The 13,422-nt window shown below is 51.8% G+C and overlaps 1 protein-coding gene and 1 non-coding gene across 15 annotated transcripts in view; one reads left to right on the top strand and one right to left on the bottom strand.

The window, feature by feature from the left end:
• DLEC1 (DLEC1 cilia and flagella associated protein) overlaps window positions 1-13,422 on the top strand; it is a 102,767-nt gene that overhangs the window by 69,630 nt on the left and 19,715 nt on the right. For all 14 annotated transcript variants that reach the window (XM_029244137.1, XM_029244141.1, XM_029244145.1 and 11 more), the window contains 9 exons: window positions 952-1,042; window positions 1,667-1,829; window positions 2,931-3,123; window positions 3,773-3,831; window positions 4,405-4,573; window positions 4,984-5,077; window positions 5,294-5,424; window positions 5,533-5,691; window positions 9,096-9,235. In XM_029244137.1, coding sequence (XP_029099970.1) covers window positions 952-1,042; window positions 1,667-1,829; window positions 2,931-3,123; window positions 3,773-3,831; window positions 4,405-4,573; window positions 4,984-5,077; window positions 5,294-5,424; window positions 5,533-5,691; window positions 9,096-9,235 — 1,199 coding nt within the window. The remainder of the gene's footprint in view (window positions 1-951; window positions 1,043-1,666; window positions 1,830-2,930; window positions 3,124-3,772; window positions 3,832-4,404; window positions 4,574-4,983; window positions 5,078-5,293; window positions 5,425-5,532; window positions 5,692-9,095; window positions 9,236-13,422) is intronic.
• Window positions 11,821-11,893, bottom strand: TRNAW-CCA. The gene has a single exon. It is a non-coding gene; the product is annotated as a tRNA-Trp (tRNA).

A 13,422-nucleotide genomic window follows, 5' to 3' on the forward strand; every position in this document is an offset into this window, starting at 1 on the left:
TCTCAGGGAATAGCTTATACATACATCACTCTGTCCTACCAGAAGGATACAGTCCTTGACGTGCATTTGCTGACTCAGGGTCTCTGCTCTCATAATTGTGATACATGTCACCAGAATCCCCACCATGTGGATTGTATCAATTTGTACTTCCATCCACAGTATGTGAGGGTGCCTATTTTAATTCTCATACCTTTGCCAATACAATGGGTTATCAAACTTAAAAAAAAAAACTGTTGTCATGGACATTTTAAAACATATACAAAAATAATCTGAAAAAGAATAGATATACATATATGTGTATAACTGAATGACTTTGCTGAATATCTGAAACTAACATAACATTGTAAATCAACTATACTTCAATTAAAAAAAAAAAAAAAAAAAGGTCAGAAGTCCAACTGGCCAAGCAAAAACAAAAACAAAAAAACCCCAAAACAAACCTATATGCAAAAATAGAATAGTTGAATGATCACCCATGTACTCATGACACAGCTTCAACATTTATCAACTCTTGGCCAACCTTATTTCCTTTGTGCCCCTCCGTCTCTTCCCACCAAGCCCTGCCCTGCCCCTCTAGATTATTTTGAAGAAAATTAACGTAACCTATCACTGTGTTTATGACCGCTAACTTTCTGCTCTTTGCCAGTAGGAGGCATGAAAAACTGTTCTTCTGGGTGGTTTGCATTTCCACTTCTTTTATCATGAATGAGGTTAAACATGTTATTTAAGAGCCATTTGTATTTCAGTCTCTATGAATTCTCTCTTCATAGCCTTTCAACACACTCCCCAAATTAGCTGGTGGAGCCTGGGCTGAACCCCTAGCCTTAGGGAAGGGGCCGGGAGGGGAGGGAGAAGTGGAGACCGGAGGGAAGGGGGTGCAGCTGAGAAGAAGAGGGCGAGGGGGTAGAAGCCCCTTCACGGGAGACAGCGGGACAGCCCTTCTTTCCCCAGGTCCTGTTCCTCCCAACCAGCCTGGGAAGGGCAGAGCAGACCTTCATCATCGTGTGTGACAACTGCCAGATAAAGGAGCTGGTGACCACAGGTGGGCTTGGGTGCGCTCCCAGGGGTGGCCCAGCTGCGCCCGGTCCCCCTTGGGGGTGGGCACACTCGGGATGCTGCAGCCTCCAGGGCTCTGGTTTGGGGCCTCTAGCTCTGGTCAGACCTTAGAGACCCAAGCCAGCGTGGGCTTCGGGACTGTCCCAAGGGGCCGTCTAGTGCGAGAGGGATGGAAACCTGGGGGGCAATCTTTTATCGAGTCACTTTGAAACTCACCGTGATCTCCTTTGGGGGACTGCCAGTGACTCACACAGAAACGACCAGGGCACCTGTAGGTTCCTGTACAGTTAGAAGGGGCATCCTGCTGAATTTCCTTAAGGTGCCCTGTTCCTTCCTTCCATCCGTCTGTCTACCATCCACCCAGTTTCACTCACCAGGTATTAATTGAATGCCTGCTACATGCTATGTTATCAGAATCACCTTCTTTTGGTCTGAGGTGACGTGGGGACATGAACCTGTGTGCTGTTGGCTCCCTGTCCCCCTGTGTGCACTTCCCGGGGTCACGATCACGGCCGGTTGCATGTGGATGGTGGCCTGGGTCCTGTGACAGCCTTCGGCCACAGAGTCCTGGTTTCAGCCCTAGTGAAACTTCACTACTGTACTTTGTCAGGAATCGGGCAGCTGGTGGCTCTGGATCTGATCTATGTTTCTGGTGAAAAAAGTCAGCTGGAGCCCGGAGAGCTCACAGACTTAACAGCCCAGCACTTCATACGCTTTGAGCCTGAAAACCTTCAGTCCACGGCCAGCAAACTGCTGATTATTAGAAACGCCACGTGAGTGACGCCTGTGAGGGACCCCAGCACACACCCTCCCTCCTTCCTCACCTGGCCTGAGGTCCCAGTGAGGCTGGTGGTTCCTTCCAGAGGCCAGGGGGGAATCTGGGCACAGGATGGAAGGATCCAGATTTGCACTGTCCATCATGGTAGCCAGTTGCCACATGTGACTATTTAAATGGAAATCAATTAAAATTAAGTAAAAGTAAAAACTCACTTCCTCAGTGACACCAGCCACATTTTAAGTACTCAGTAGCCACACGGGTAGAGCCGATTTATGAGATGTCATATTGGACAGTGTTGCTGTAGATCCTTTGGAGCATCCTTAACCAGGAATAGTTTTCCTGAGAGGTCCTGCCCAGCCCATGAGGGGAAGCCACCCAAGTCCCAACGTCAGACAGATGATGGCCTGTGGGTTCAGCTCTCACTGCCATTTATTCCCTGACCATCCTCTGAGCTCTGTCATTACACCAGGACAGACTTTGGGGAGCCTCCCGGCCATGCTGCCCAAGTGACCCAGGCCTTACACAGGCTCTGTCGCCTGGCAGGATGAGTAGCTCTCACCTGCCGTCCCCCTCACCGACACCTGCTGTCAGCAGCACGCCTGGAGTCCTACCCCTTCCACCACCAGGGAGTTGTCACCGCTCCTGTTGGCAGCCAGTGGGCACATATCTTTCTGGCCAGAGCAGTAGTCCTGGGAGGCCATAGCTGGAGAGGCAGAGGGTGGGGTCAATGTGGCGAAAACTCACGCGGTAGAAGATAAGGCAGAAAATTTTCCTGATATCTGGGGGGGGGGGGGGTTGCCTGATAGTTAGAGCATGATTCCCCTGAGTCACTGTGGCTCCAGCCTCCAGCTGCTGTGCGGGGCCGTGCTGGGAGGTCTCCAGACTCCCTGCCCCCCATGCTGTCACTTGCCCAGGGGCCCCCAGGCTCCTCCATGGGAAGGGCCTGAAGGCTGACCTGGCCACGTCCTGCTCCTGGGTCGTTTCCTGCTCACTCCGGGAGCAGGGCCAGGCCAGGCCGGGGGTTGGGGGAGCTGATTCTGGCAGAAGTGGGACATGGCCTTGGGCCCACTGCCTACTGTCAAGGTCGTCCCCACAGGCACGTGGAGCTGGCCTTCCGCTGGCAGATCGTGAAGCCCAACCTGAGGCCCCTAATACCTGGAGAAACCTACAGCCTGGACAGCATCAAGTCCCACCCCGACAGGGAGACGGCATTCTCCATCACCCCCGACATGGGAGCTCTCAAGCCCCACACGGACCACGAGTTCCTCTTGAGCTTCTCTCCTCGAGAGGTTCGAGTGCGGCCATCTTGGTGGTCACACATGATTGGGTCACGATGTTTTCACCCTCTGTCCCTGTTCTTTGGTGACACTGAAGCCACAGCCGATGCTGCCGAGATCCCTAGCATCCTGCCGAGGCTGGCGCTTAGCTAAGAGCGGGGCCAGTGGCCAGGTTTGGTGTCCAGCTCGTTTTGCCTGGTCCCGACCCTGCACGCCCCATCTGCAGCCAGGGCCTGGGCTCGTTTCCTCGGCCCTGGTGTCTTCCGTGTCTCTACTACATCAAAGGTGTTACCATTCCTGCCCAGCCCACAGAAGCCCCCAGAAAGAGGGAGGTGGGGCTCCCCAGAGTGAGGCTCACATGGCCCCAACTTTCCAACACCAAGCCGTGTGTGTCCCGGGCGAGGGGGGAGTGTGAGGGGGATGCCCAGGGACCCTTGCTGGTAAGAGAGCAGGCCTGCCTCTCAGCACGCAGCCATCTCACGGCCTCTCCCGGGAGGGTGTGGTGCTTCAGGCACACTGAGGGCACTGCCAAGCGAAGCAGCGCTGTGTCTCGTGGAAGACATCTCTGGGGGCCAGGCCACCGGGAGGAGGGATGCCTGCCGTGGCTCCAGCCTGCCCTGGGGCAGGCTTTTGTCTTCAGGGTGCTGCGTTTGCCTTGCAGCACAGGGATTTTCACAGCGTGCTCCAGATGGTGCTAGAGGAAGTCCCAGAGCCCATGAGGTGAGCGGGAACCGGGCCCCTGGCTGAGGGGTACGCAGTTGGGCATGCTGGGACGGAGTGAAGGAGCCCCTGACCCCCGGCAGGCTTTGGCGCGTGGGAGCGCCTTGCCTTGCCCTGGCACCCAGGCCTGGAGCGGGCTCCGCAAGCAGGGAACAGCTCTCTGGACTCACTATCCTGGAACCTTGGAGCTGTGCCCCAGGCTCACGGTTACCGCCGGGCCTCTAGGCTGGTGGCCCCTGGGTGGGGGCAACTAATGAGGGGAGGTTTTGTCCCAAGGCGTCACCTCTGCCAGTGCTTCCCTGAGCAAGCTGTCGGTGGGGGGCCTCCAGTCAGCTGGTGTGGAGATCCTGGCCGACGCTGCTGCAGGGTGGTCCCTGGAGGTGCAGGGAGGGACCCCCGCCCCAGGCCTGTGGTTGAGCTGCCGTCCCAGCCACAGGCATTCATCTGTTTCAGGGCATTGCTGACGCCTCTGATTTCAGGGGGCTTGGGAGCTGTGGGCAGGGGGCGCTTTCTTTTCACAAGACAGAGATAGGGGACGCGATGGCTCCTAGCTCATGGTGGCTTTGTGTCCAGCTTGCACTTGGAAAACCCGAAGGATCCCTCGTACTCTGTGGATGACGTGATTGTCCTGGAAATCGAGGTGAAAGGCTCAGTGGAACCTTTCCAGGTTCTCTTAGAACCATATGCCCTCATCATCCCCGGGGAGAACTACGTTGGGATGAATGTGAAGAAGGATTTCAAGGTAGGTGGTTGTCCCTCCCCAGCCTAGGCTGCCCGAGATGGTGCTGAACTCAGGCACAAGCATGGGGAGGAAGCAGCTGGCGGGGCCAGCAGTGGTGGCCACTGCAGAGAAGCTGAGGCTCTTCCGAGAGCCCCGGAACCCACTTGGTTTGAACAGACGCTGGGCCGGGCACGTCTGTCATTTGTCAGCTTCCCAGCATCCTCCAAACGACAGGACTGTGGCACCCGTTCCTGGGTTTAGGGATCTTTGACCGGCTGTGGCACCCACAAACCCTGCAGTGTGCGTTGGTGCCATCGGGTGGCCGAGATTTAGCTGGGAGTGTCGAGAGGACCTCTTGTGAGCCCACAATCCCGCAGTCCTTTAGCAAGTACAGATCTGACGGGGACCCCGGCTCGGGGTGTGTCTTTCAGATGTGGAACAACAGCAGATCTGCCATCAGGTACACGTGGGGGAAGATCAGCGACTGCCACATCGTTGAAGTGGAGCCCTGCACGGGGACCATCGGTACTGCAGGGGCCGAGGTGGGGGCTGGCTGGGGAAGGAGAGCTCGAGGTGAAAGGGGCCTGTGCAGGGGTCCATGGCCCCCTGATCAGCTCCAGCCACAGCCTGGCCCTGTGGTGGGTAAGGAGTACACCGAGGCCAGGTATCTGAGCCCGGCCACAGAGGGGACCTGCCCCTGCTTCCTTTCTCCACGGCTCACCTTTCCTCTCCCTCTCTCAGAGCCCAGCGAGGTGGAGGATTTTCAGTTGAACTTTACCGGGGGTGTCCCCGGCCCGACGAGCCAGAGCCTGCTGTGTGAAATCAAAGACTCCCCCTCACCGGTGGTCTTACACGTCGAGGCGGCCTTTAAGGTGCCTCTGGTGGTGCTGGGTGGCTGGGTGGGCTGGACGGGGAGCTGGGGTAGGGCACAGAGCCCACGGCCCGGGTGGCCCGGTGACTGGCCCCTCTGGGTGCCTCAGGGGCCTGCCCTCGTCATCGACGTCTCAGCCCTTCAGTTTGGTTTGCTGCGCCTGGGGCAGAGAGCCACCAACTCCATCCAGATCCGGAACGTCAGCCAGCTCCCGGCCACGTGGTCCATGGAGGAGAGCAGGGTCTGCCTGCAAGAAAGGCAAGAGGGCGTAAGTCCTGTGATGCTGGCTCGTGGTGCCACCCCTCCCCCCGACCCCCACCGGAGCCGAGTAACCCACGTGTTGTGTGAGCCGTGGAACTGTTGCTGGTGCCTTCAGAGTGTGGAGGCTGGAGAGGAAACGCCTGCCTGGTGACCTTTGCCTCGCAGAGTCCCCCATCCCCTGTCTCTAGGCAGTCGGGGTCCTTTCTACAGCAGAACTTAACCCCGAACTGGATTTTCCTGTTCCTTTCAGAGCAGCCAGAGTCAGGAAGAAAACAGGCAGCTGAGTTGGGCGGGAAGCTTCCAAAAGGCCCCCGGGGAGGGGCAGGCCGCGGGGCTCCCTGCAGAGGTTCCCAGCCTGCTTGCAGTTTTGAGTACCTGCCACCAGGTGGTGAGCTTGCCATATTTTTGGCTGTGTTGGGTCTTCGTTGCTGCGCGCTGGGCTTTCTCTAGTTGGTGCGAGCGGGGGCCACCTCTTCGTAGTGGTGTGCGGACTTCACATTGCGAATGCATTGCGGTGGCTTCTCTTGTTGCAGAGCATGGGCTCTAGGCACGTGGGCTTCAGTAGTTGTGGCACATGGGCTCAGAAGTTGTGGCACGCGGGCTCAGTAGTTGTGGCACGCGGGCTCTAGAGCGCAGGCTTAGTAGTTGTGGCGCTCGGGTTTAGTTGCTCTGCAGGGATCAAACCCGTGTCCCCTGCACTGACAAGTAGATTCTTAACCACTGTGCCATCAGGGAAGCCCATGGCATCATGTTTAAATACCATGTTTGGGGAATTCTCTGGTGGTCCAGTGGTTAGGAATCAGGTGCTTTCACTGCCGGGGCCTGGGTTTGATCCCTGGTCAGGGAACTAGGATCCCGCAAGCTGCGTGGCACAGCCCTCCCCCCCAAAAAAATATATATATATTCAATCTTTTTTTTTTAATTTTTACTTATTTATTTATGGTTGTGTTGGGTCTTTGTTTCTGTGCGAGGGCTTTCTCTAGTTGCGGCAAGCAGGGGCCACTCTTCATCGCGATGCGCGGCCTCTCTTGTTGCGGAGCACAGGCTCTAGACGCGCAGGCTCAGTAATTGTGGCTCACGGGCCTAGTTGCTCCGCGGCATGTGGGATCTTCCCAGATCAGGGCTCGAACCCGTGTCCCCTGCATTGGCAGGCAGATTCCCAACAACTGCGCCACCAGGGAAGCCCTATGTTCAATCGTGACGGCCTCGCTTCTCCACTAGGCACCCTGAAACTTAGAAGTTATGACAGTTTGCATCGAATTGGCCAACACCATTGCCAAGAAACATTGCCATGTGGTCTGTTCCACGGGCTTGGAGTTAGCACTGGCCCCCCCAGGGCTCACTGGTCACGCTGCTTGGACCATGGAACCACAGAGGCTGGTGCTGGGACTGCGGGCAGGGTGCTCAGTAACCTTTTCTTCAAATGAAACCCTCAACAGAAGCCCAAGATCTAGAATAGAGTATGACTGTTCTTGGCTCCCAGAGGCCCCCTCGTCAAGCATCCCTGACCCACCCTGCCACTCCCCACATCCCACTTCCCTGCTCTAGGACTTCTGAGCAACCCCTGGGATTTCCCAGAGTGAAGTTGGAAACTTATGGACCTCAGCCAACCTTGTCACTTGATAGAGGAGAAACAGGGAGGGACAGGGGCCTCCCTGGGGCCACACAGCTAATAGGTGGCAGAATCGTATCAGATCCAAGTTCTCTGATTCCCAGTCTGTGTTTTTCTCCCATTGTGGAGAATAACTACATTTTACAGTTGAAGTAATTGTCAGTTTCACAGTACATTAAGATTTATGTCCTAATCGAAGCTGGTAGCAGTCCTGTCTCTACAGTTCTCGGCGCTGTGTTCTTGTGAGCTCTCAAAAATAATGTTGAGATTTGGGGTTTGTAGATGTCCCCAGGCCAGGGGACCCAGAAACCCAGACCCAGACCATAGCCCCCCCCCGCCCCCCCCCCACACACCGGGCTCCAAAGGAGAGGCACGTGAGGAACAACGAGCAAAGAAAGCAAAGGGGCTCTTTCCTTACCAGCAGAGCTTGGGCCCAAAGCTTGGACAAGCCAGGCCAGAGCATGCCAGCCACGTTTCCTGAGACGTAGGCCAGCCCACCCTCCCTCCAGTGCCAGGGCGGTGGAACCTCTGAAGTGAGAGGTTACAGGGCCCAAGATAGCACAGCACGGCGGCCAGGGTGGAGGTGGGGTGGGACCGGGCAGGAGCGGCCAGGTCTCCCTCCAGGCAGGTGCCTTGCACTCCTTCATGGCCTTGGTCTCAAGGAAGGAAGAGACCAAAGAGGAGTAACCTCCCTCCTGGTTGTAAGCTTTCAACATCCAGTGATACCCCGACTAGCCAGTGCGGCCCATCTGGGGCCCTGGGGCCGCGCAGTCAGGCTGGTGCTCCTGGCCTCAGCCTGGACAGGAAGAGGGGCACTCTTCTCCCCAAGCCTTTTCCTTTCCCTTTTAGTGCCTGGTATGGGGCAGGGGGTGGACATGTCGGGTGAGTGGGAACTAGCCTGCAGTGGGGCTGAGTGAGGTGAGGGTGTGACGGGGTGGGGAAGAGACCATGTGGGTGTGTTACTGAACCAAGCTTGGGTCCGCTTGCCCACGTGCAGTAAAGCCAATCTACGGACAGCAGGTTGTGGTGAAGGAAGGTGTAGTGTTTAAGGTGCCAGACAAGGAAACTTGGTGGCTCGTGCTCAAAAACCTCAAACTTCCTGAAGGGTTTCAGCAAAACATTTTTGAAGGCCAGGTGAGGGAGGTGGATCATAGCGTATGTGCTCAGTTTGTACACAGTTCTCTGCTTGGTGGATGGTGAGGTAACAGGGCGGTGTCACAGGGGTTAACGTTATCAATCCTCAGGCTCCAGTAGGTCCGGGGACTACGTGCTCATGGTCATCAAGTAGTTAATTTCTTCCATTTGGTGGTGGTTTTAGCGTCTGTAAAACAACTTAGGAAACGTGCAGCGGATACTGTCATCTAGGTGCTTCAGAGAGGAGCTACAGTAGAGGATATGGGGAGGGGTCTGTCCCAGGAAGGCACGGTTACAGGTGCGAAGGGCAAATCTGTGGCCACATGGAAGCTTGTCCTCTAGTTTGGGGGCTTGGTGGCTTTCCTTACTTGAAGCCGACAGTTCCTGACGCGCCTGTGCAGCAGGGCGGGCAGACCTCTCAGAGCCACCGCGCCGAGGGCGACTCCCTCTGCCTTCCACCTCCTTTCCTTGGAGGCTCAGTTTTCACCCTCTTCATCCTGACCTCTTGCTCAGCTGTGTTCCCCCACCCACTTGCCTCCTTCCGCATCCTAGAAGCGCTCGGGGGATGGGGGTGGGGGCAGCTTGGGGGCAACCCTGGTTGTTCATGGCCAGCACCCAGTTCTGCAGTTCCATGTGTCCCCACTCCTCGTCCTTTTCCCCATCAGGTGTCTCCCTTCATCATCGAGCCGTCCAGTGGCCAAGTTCAGCCGCTGGGGGAGTGCAGAGTGAGCATCACGTTGGAGGCCCGGCACTGCCAGTGTCTGCAGACCGTCCTGAAGCTGGAGGTGGTAAACGGGACCTGCAGGTAAGGAGGTGGGGAGGGAGCCAGTACGACACACTCTTTGCATATTCGTGGCATATTTATTTATATTGTGTGTAGTTACATATTTGTCTATAGACGTTTCAGAATTTAAAGGTCTTGATATGTGTTTATCGGCATGTGGGATCTTCCCAGACCGGGGCACGAACCCGTGTCCCCTGCATCGGCAGGTGGACTCTCAACCACTGGGCCACCAGGGAAGCCCCTCATATGTGTTTATTCTATGAAGTTTGGAAATTACAGAAAAGAAAATGATCCATAATCTATTACCTGGAGATCATTCACATTCACATAATATCACCCCAGTAATATTATGGGGTATATATATCCTTCTAGTGTATATATGCTAAAGGAATATACATTAATGCAACCACTTTGGACAACACTTTATTGTTACCTAATAAGGGTAACAATACCCTTGGTCCAGCATCAGTCCTTCTGGATATAATCCCAGAGAGACTTACACGTGTGCAGTGGGAGCCGTGTGCTCATGCTGGAAGGCTCATAGCTGGACTGTTCATGACAGTGAAAAACTGGAAACAGCCGACGTTCATCAACAGGAGAATGGATGCAAAATAACTGTGGCAGATTTTCTCTTTTATTGGAATGCAATTGACACGTCACTAAGTTTTAAGTTGTACAGCATACTGACCTGATTCATTTATATATTGCAGCACGATTTCCATTGTAGCGTTAGCTTACACCTCCATCACTTCACCTAATTATCATTTCATTTTTGTGGTGGGAATAATCAAGTCTCCCAGCAGATTTGATGTATATAATACAGTATTGGTATCCATAAGCACCATACTTCACATTAGATCTTCAGGACCCATTCACCTACTAGTTGCAAGTTTGTACCCTTAAACAGCATCTTTCCAGGTGCTGGGCACCCCCAGCCCCTGGTAACCACCATCCTACTCTCTGTTTCCACGAACTTGGCTTTTTTAGATTCTGCATGTAAGTGAGATATTACACTATTTGTCTCTGTCTGACTTACCTCACTTGGCGTAATGTTCTCAAGGTCCATCCATGTTGTCGCAAATGGCAGGATTTCCTTCTTTCTCATGGCTGAGTAATGTTCCATTTTATGCATATACCATATCGTCTTCATCCATCAATCTGTTGACAGACAGTTAGGGTGCTCCATACCTTGGCTGTTGTGAATAATGCAGTAAACATGGGGGTGCAAATATCTCTTTGATATCCTGTTTTCACTTCCTTTGAATATATACCCAGAAGTGGAATTGCTGGGTCAGGTAGTAGTTCTATTTTTAATATTTTGAGGAACCTTCATACTTTTTCTGTGGTGGCTGAACCAATTTATAGTCCTACCAATGGTGTACAAGGGTTCCCTTTTCTCCACATCCTCACCAACACTTGTCATCTTTTGTCTTCTTGAAGATAGCTGCTCTAACAGGTGTGAGGTGATATCTCGTTGTGGGTTTTTTTTTTTTGCGGTATGCGGGCCTCTCACTGCTGTGGCCTCTCCCGTTGAGGAGCACAGGCTCCGGACGCGCAGGCTCAGCGGCCATGGCCCACGGGCCCAGCCGCTCCGCGGCATGTGGGATCTTCCCAGACCGGGGCACGAACCCATGTCCCCTGCATCGGCAGGCGGACTCTCAACCACTGGGCCACCAGGGGAGCCCCTCATTGTGGTTTTGATTTGCATTTCCCTGATGATTAGCGTTGCTGAGCATCTCTTCATGCACCTATTGGCCATTTGGATGTCTTCTTTGGAAAAATGTCTAGTTCCTCTGCCCATTTTTTAATTTGATTTGTTTGGCTTTTTGCTGTTGAGCTGTATGAGTTCTTTATATAATTTTGGATATTAACCCCTTATCAGATATGTGTTATTGCTGACTGAAAAAACAAAAAGCACAACCTAAAAGTTGAGAATTATGTTTTATTCTGGGACCTTACTGAGGACTATAGTCCAGAAAACAGCCTCTCAGATAGCTCTGAGGTAAGGGAGGAGCCAGAATATATGGGAGTTTTTGCTGAAAAAAAACAAAACAAAAACAACATACAGTGGAACATCAAAAGATTACTGCTAATCACAAGAAACAGACATCTCAAGTTAATGATTTTAATGCTTTTCTGTGTATGGGAAGATGCAAGATTCTGGGCTTATTGAAATCATTCCTTTAATATGCATTTTAACTACGTATGGCTGGTACCCTGTCTCTCTCCATCCTGAATTCCCCTCAGGGTGCACTGGTGGAGGCAGGTGCAGTGACTGCTGGCTTGATGGTTGCAACATCCTTTGTTTACTGAAATGGCAGGCAGCATTCTTTGTCCACAGTGTGCAAATACTTTCTCCCATTTGGTAGGTTGTCTTTTCATTTTGTTCATTGCTTCTTTTGCTTTGCAGAAGCTTTTTAGTTTGATGTAGTCTCACTTTTTTTTTTTTTTAATTATTTTATTTTGGCTGTGCTGGGTCTTCGTTGCAGCGCACTGGCTTCTCTGGTTGCGGTGTGCAGGCTTCTCTAGTTGTGGCGGGAGGGCTCTAGAGCACGGGCTCAGTAGTTGGCAGCACGCAGGCTTAGTTGCGGTATGTGGGATCTCAGTTCCCCGACCAGGGATTGAACCTGGGCCCCCTGCATTGGGAGCATGGAGTCTTAACCACTGGACCACCAGGGAAGTCCCCCTCACTTGTTTATTTTTGCTCGTATTGTTTTTTGTACTTCTGGTGTCAAATCCAAAGAAGCATCCCCAAGACTGATGTTGAGGAACTTCTTCCCTGTGTTTTCTTCTAGGTGTTTTATAGTATCAGATCTTATGTTTATGTCTTCGAGCCATTTCAAGGTAATTTTTGTGAGCGGTGTACAATAGGGGTTCAATTTCATTTTTCTACATGTGGTTACCCAGTTTTCCCAACACCATTTGTTGAAGAGACTGTCCTTTCCCAGGACATTTTCCCAGGTGTTCATTTTTTAAAAATTGAAGTATAGTTAATTTACAATGTTGTGTTAGTTTCAAGTGCACAGCAAAGTGATTCAGTTATACATACACATAATATATTCTTTTTCAGATTCTTTTCCATTATATGTTATTACAAGTTATTGCCTATAGTTTCCTGTGCTGTACAGTAGGTCCTTGTTGTTTACCTGTTTTATATATAGTAGTGTGTATATGTTAATCCCAAACTCCTAATATATCTCTCCCCACCCCTGCGCCACTATCCCCTTTGGTAACCATAAGTTTGTTTTCTATGTCTGTGAGTCTGTGTCTGCTTTGTAAATAACTTTATTTGTATCCTTTTTTTTAGATTCCACATATAAGTGATATCATAGGATATTTGTCTTTCTCTGTCTGACTTACTTCACTTAATGTGATAATCTCGGGAATTCCCTGGCAGTCCAGTGGTTGGGACTTGGTGCTTTCACTGCTGGGGCCCGGGTTCAGACCCTGGTTGGGGAACTAATATCCCACAAGCAGTGCAGCGCAGCCAAAAATGAAAAAAAAAAAGAAATCTCTAGGGCCATTCATGTTGCTGCAAATGGCATTATTTCATTCACTTTTTTATGACTGAGTATTATTCCATTGTGTATATGTACCACATCTTCTTTATCCATTCATCTGTTGATGTACATTTTGGTTGCTTCCATGACTTGGCTATTGTAAATAGTGCTGCAGTGAACATCAGGGTGCATGTGTCTTTTTGAATTATGGTTTTTCTCTGGATATATGCCCAGGAATGAGATTGTAGGATCATATTTTAATGCTATTTTTAGTTTTTAAAGGAAGCTCTATACAGTTCTCCAAAACTGTTGAACCAATTTACATTCCCACCAACAGTGCAGGAAGGTTCCCTTTTCTCCACAACCTCTCTAGCATTTATTATTTGTAGACTTTTTAATGACGGTCATTCTGACTGATATGAGGTGATACCTCATTGTAGTTCTCATTAGCATTTCTCTAATAATTAGTGATGTTGAGCATCTTTTCATGTGCCCATTGGCCATCTGTATGTCTTCTTTGGAGAAATGTCTGTTTAGGGTATTCTTTTTTTTTTTAATTTTTAAACAAATTTATTTATTTATTTATTTTTGGTTGCATTGGGTCTTCGTTGCTGCACGCAGGCTTTCTCTAGTTGTGGCGTGCAGGGGCTACTCTTTGTTGCAGTACGCGGGCTTCTTATTGCAGTGGCTTCTCTTGTTGCGGAGCAC

This window comes from Monodon monoceros, unplaced genomic scaffold (genome assembly GCF_005190385.1).
Source record: "Monodon monoceros isolate NGI ecotype Baffin Bay Population unplaced genomic scaffold, NGI_Narwhal_1 Super_Scaffold_3, whole genome shotgun sequence".
Classification (NCBI taxonomy): domain Eukaryota; kingdom Metazoa; phylum Chordata; class Mammalia; order Artiodactyla; family Monodontidae; genus Monodon; species Monodon monoceros.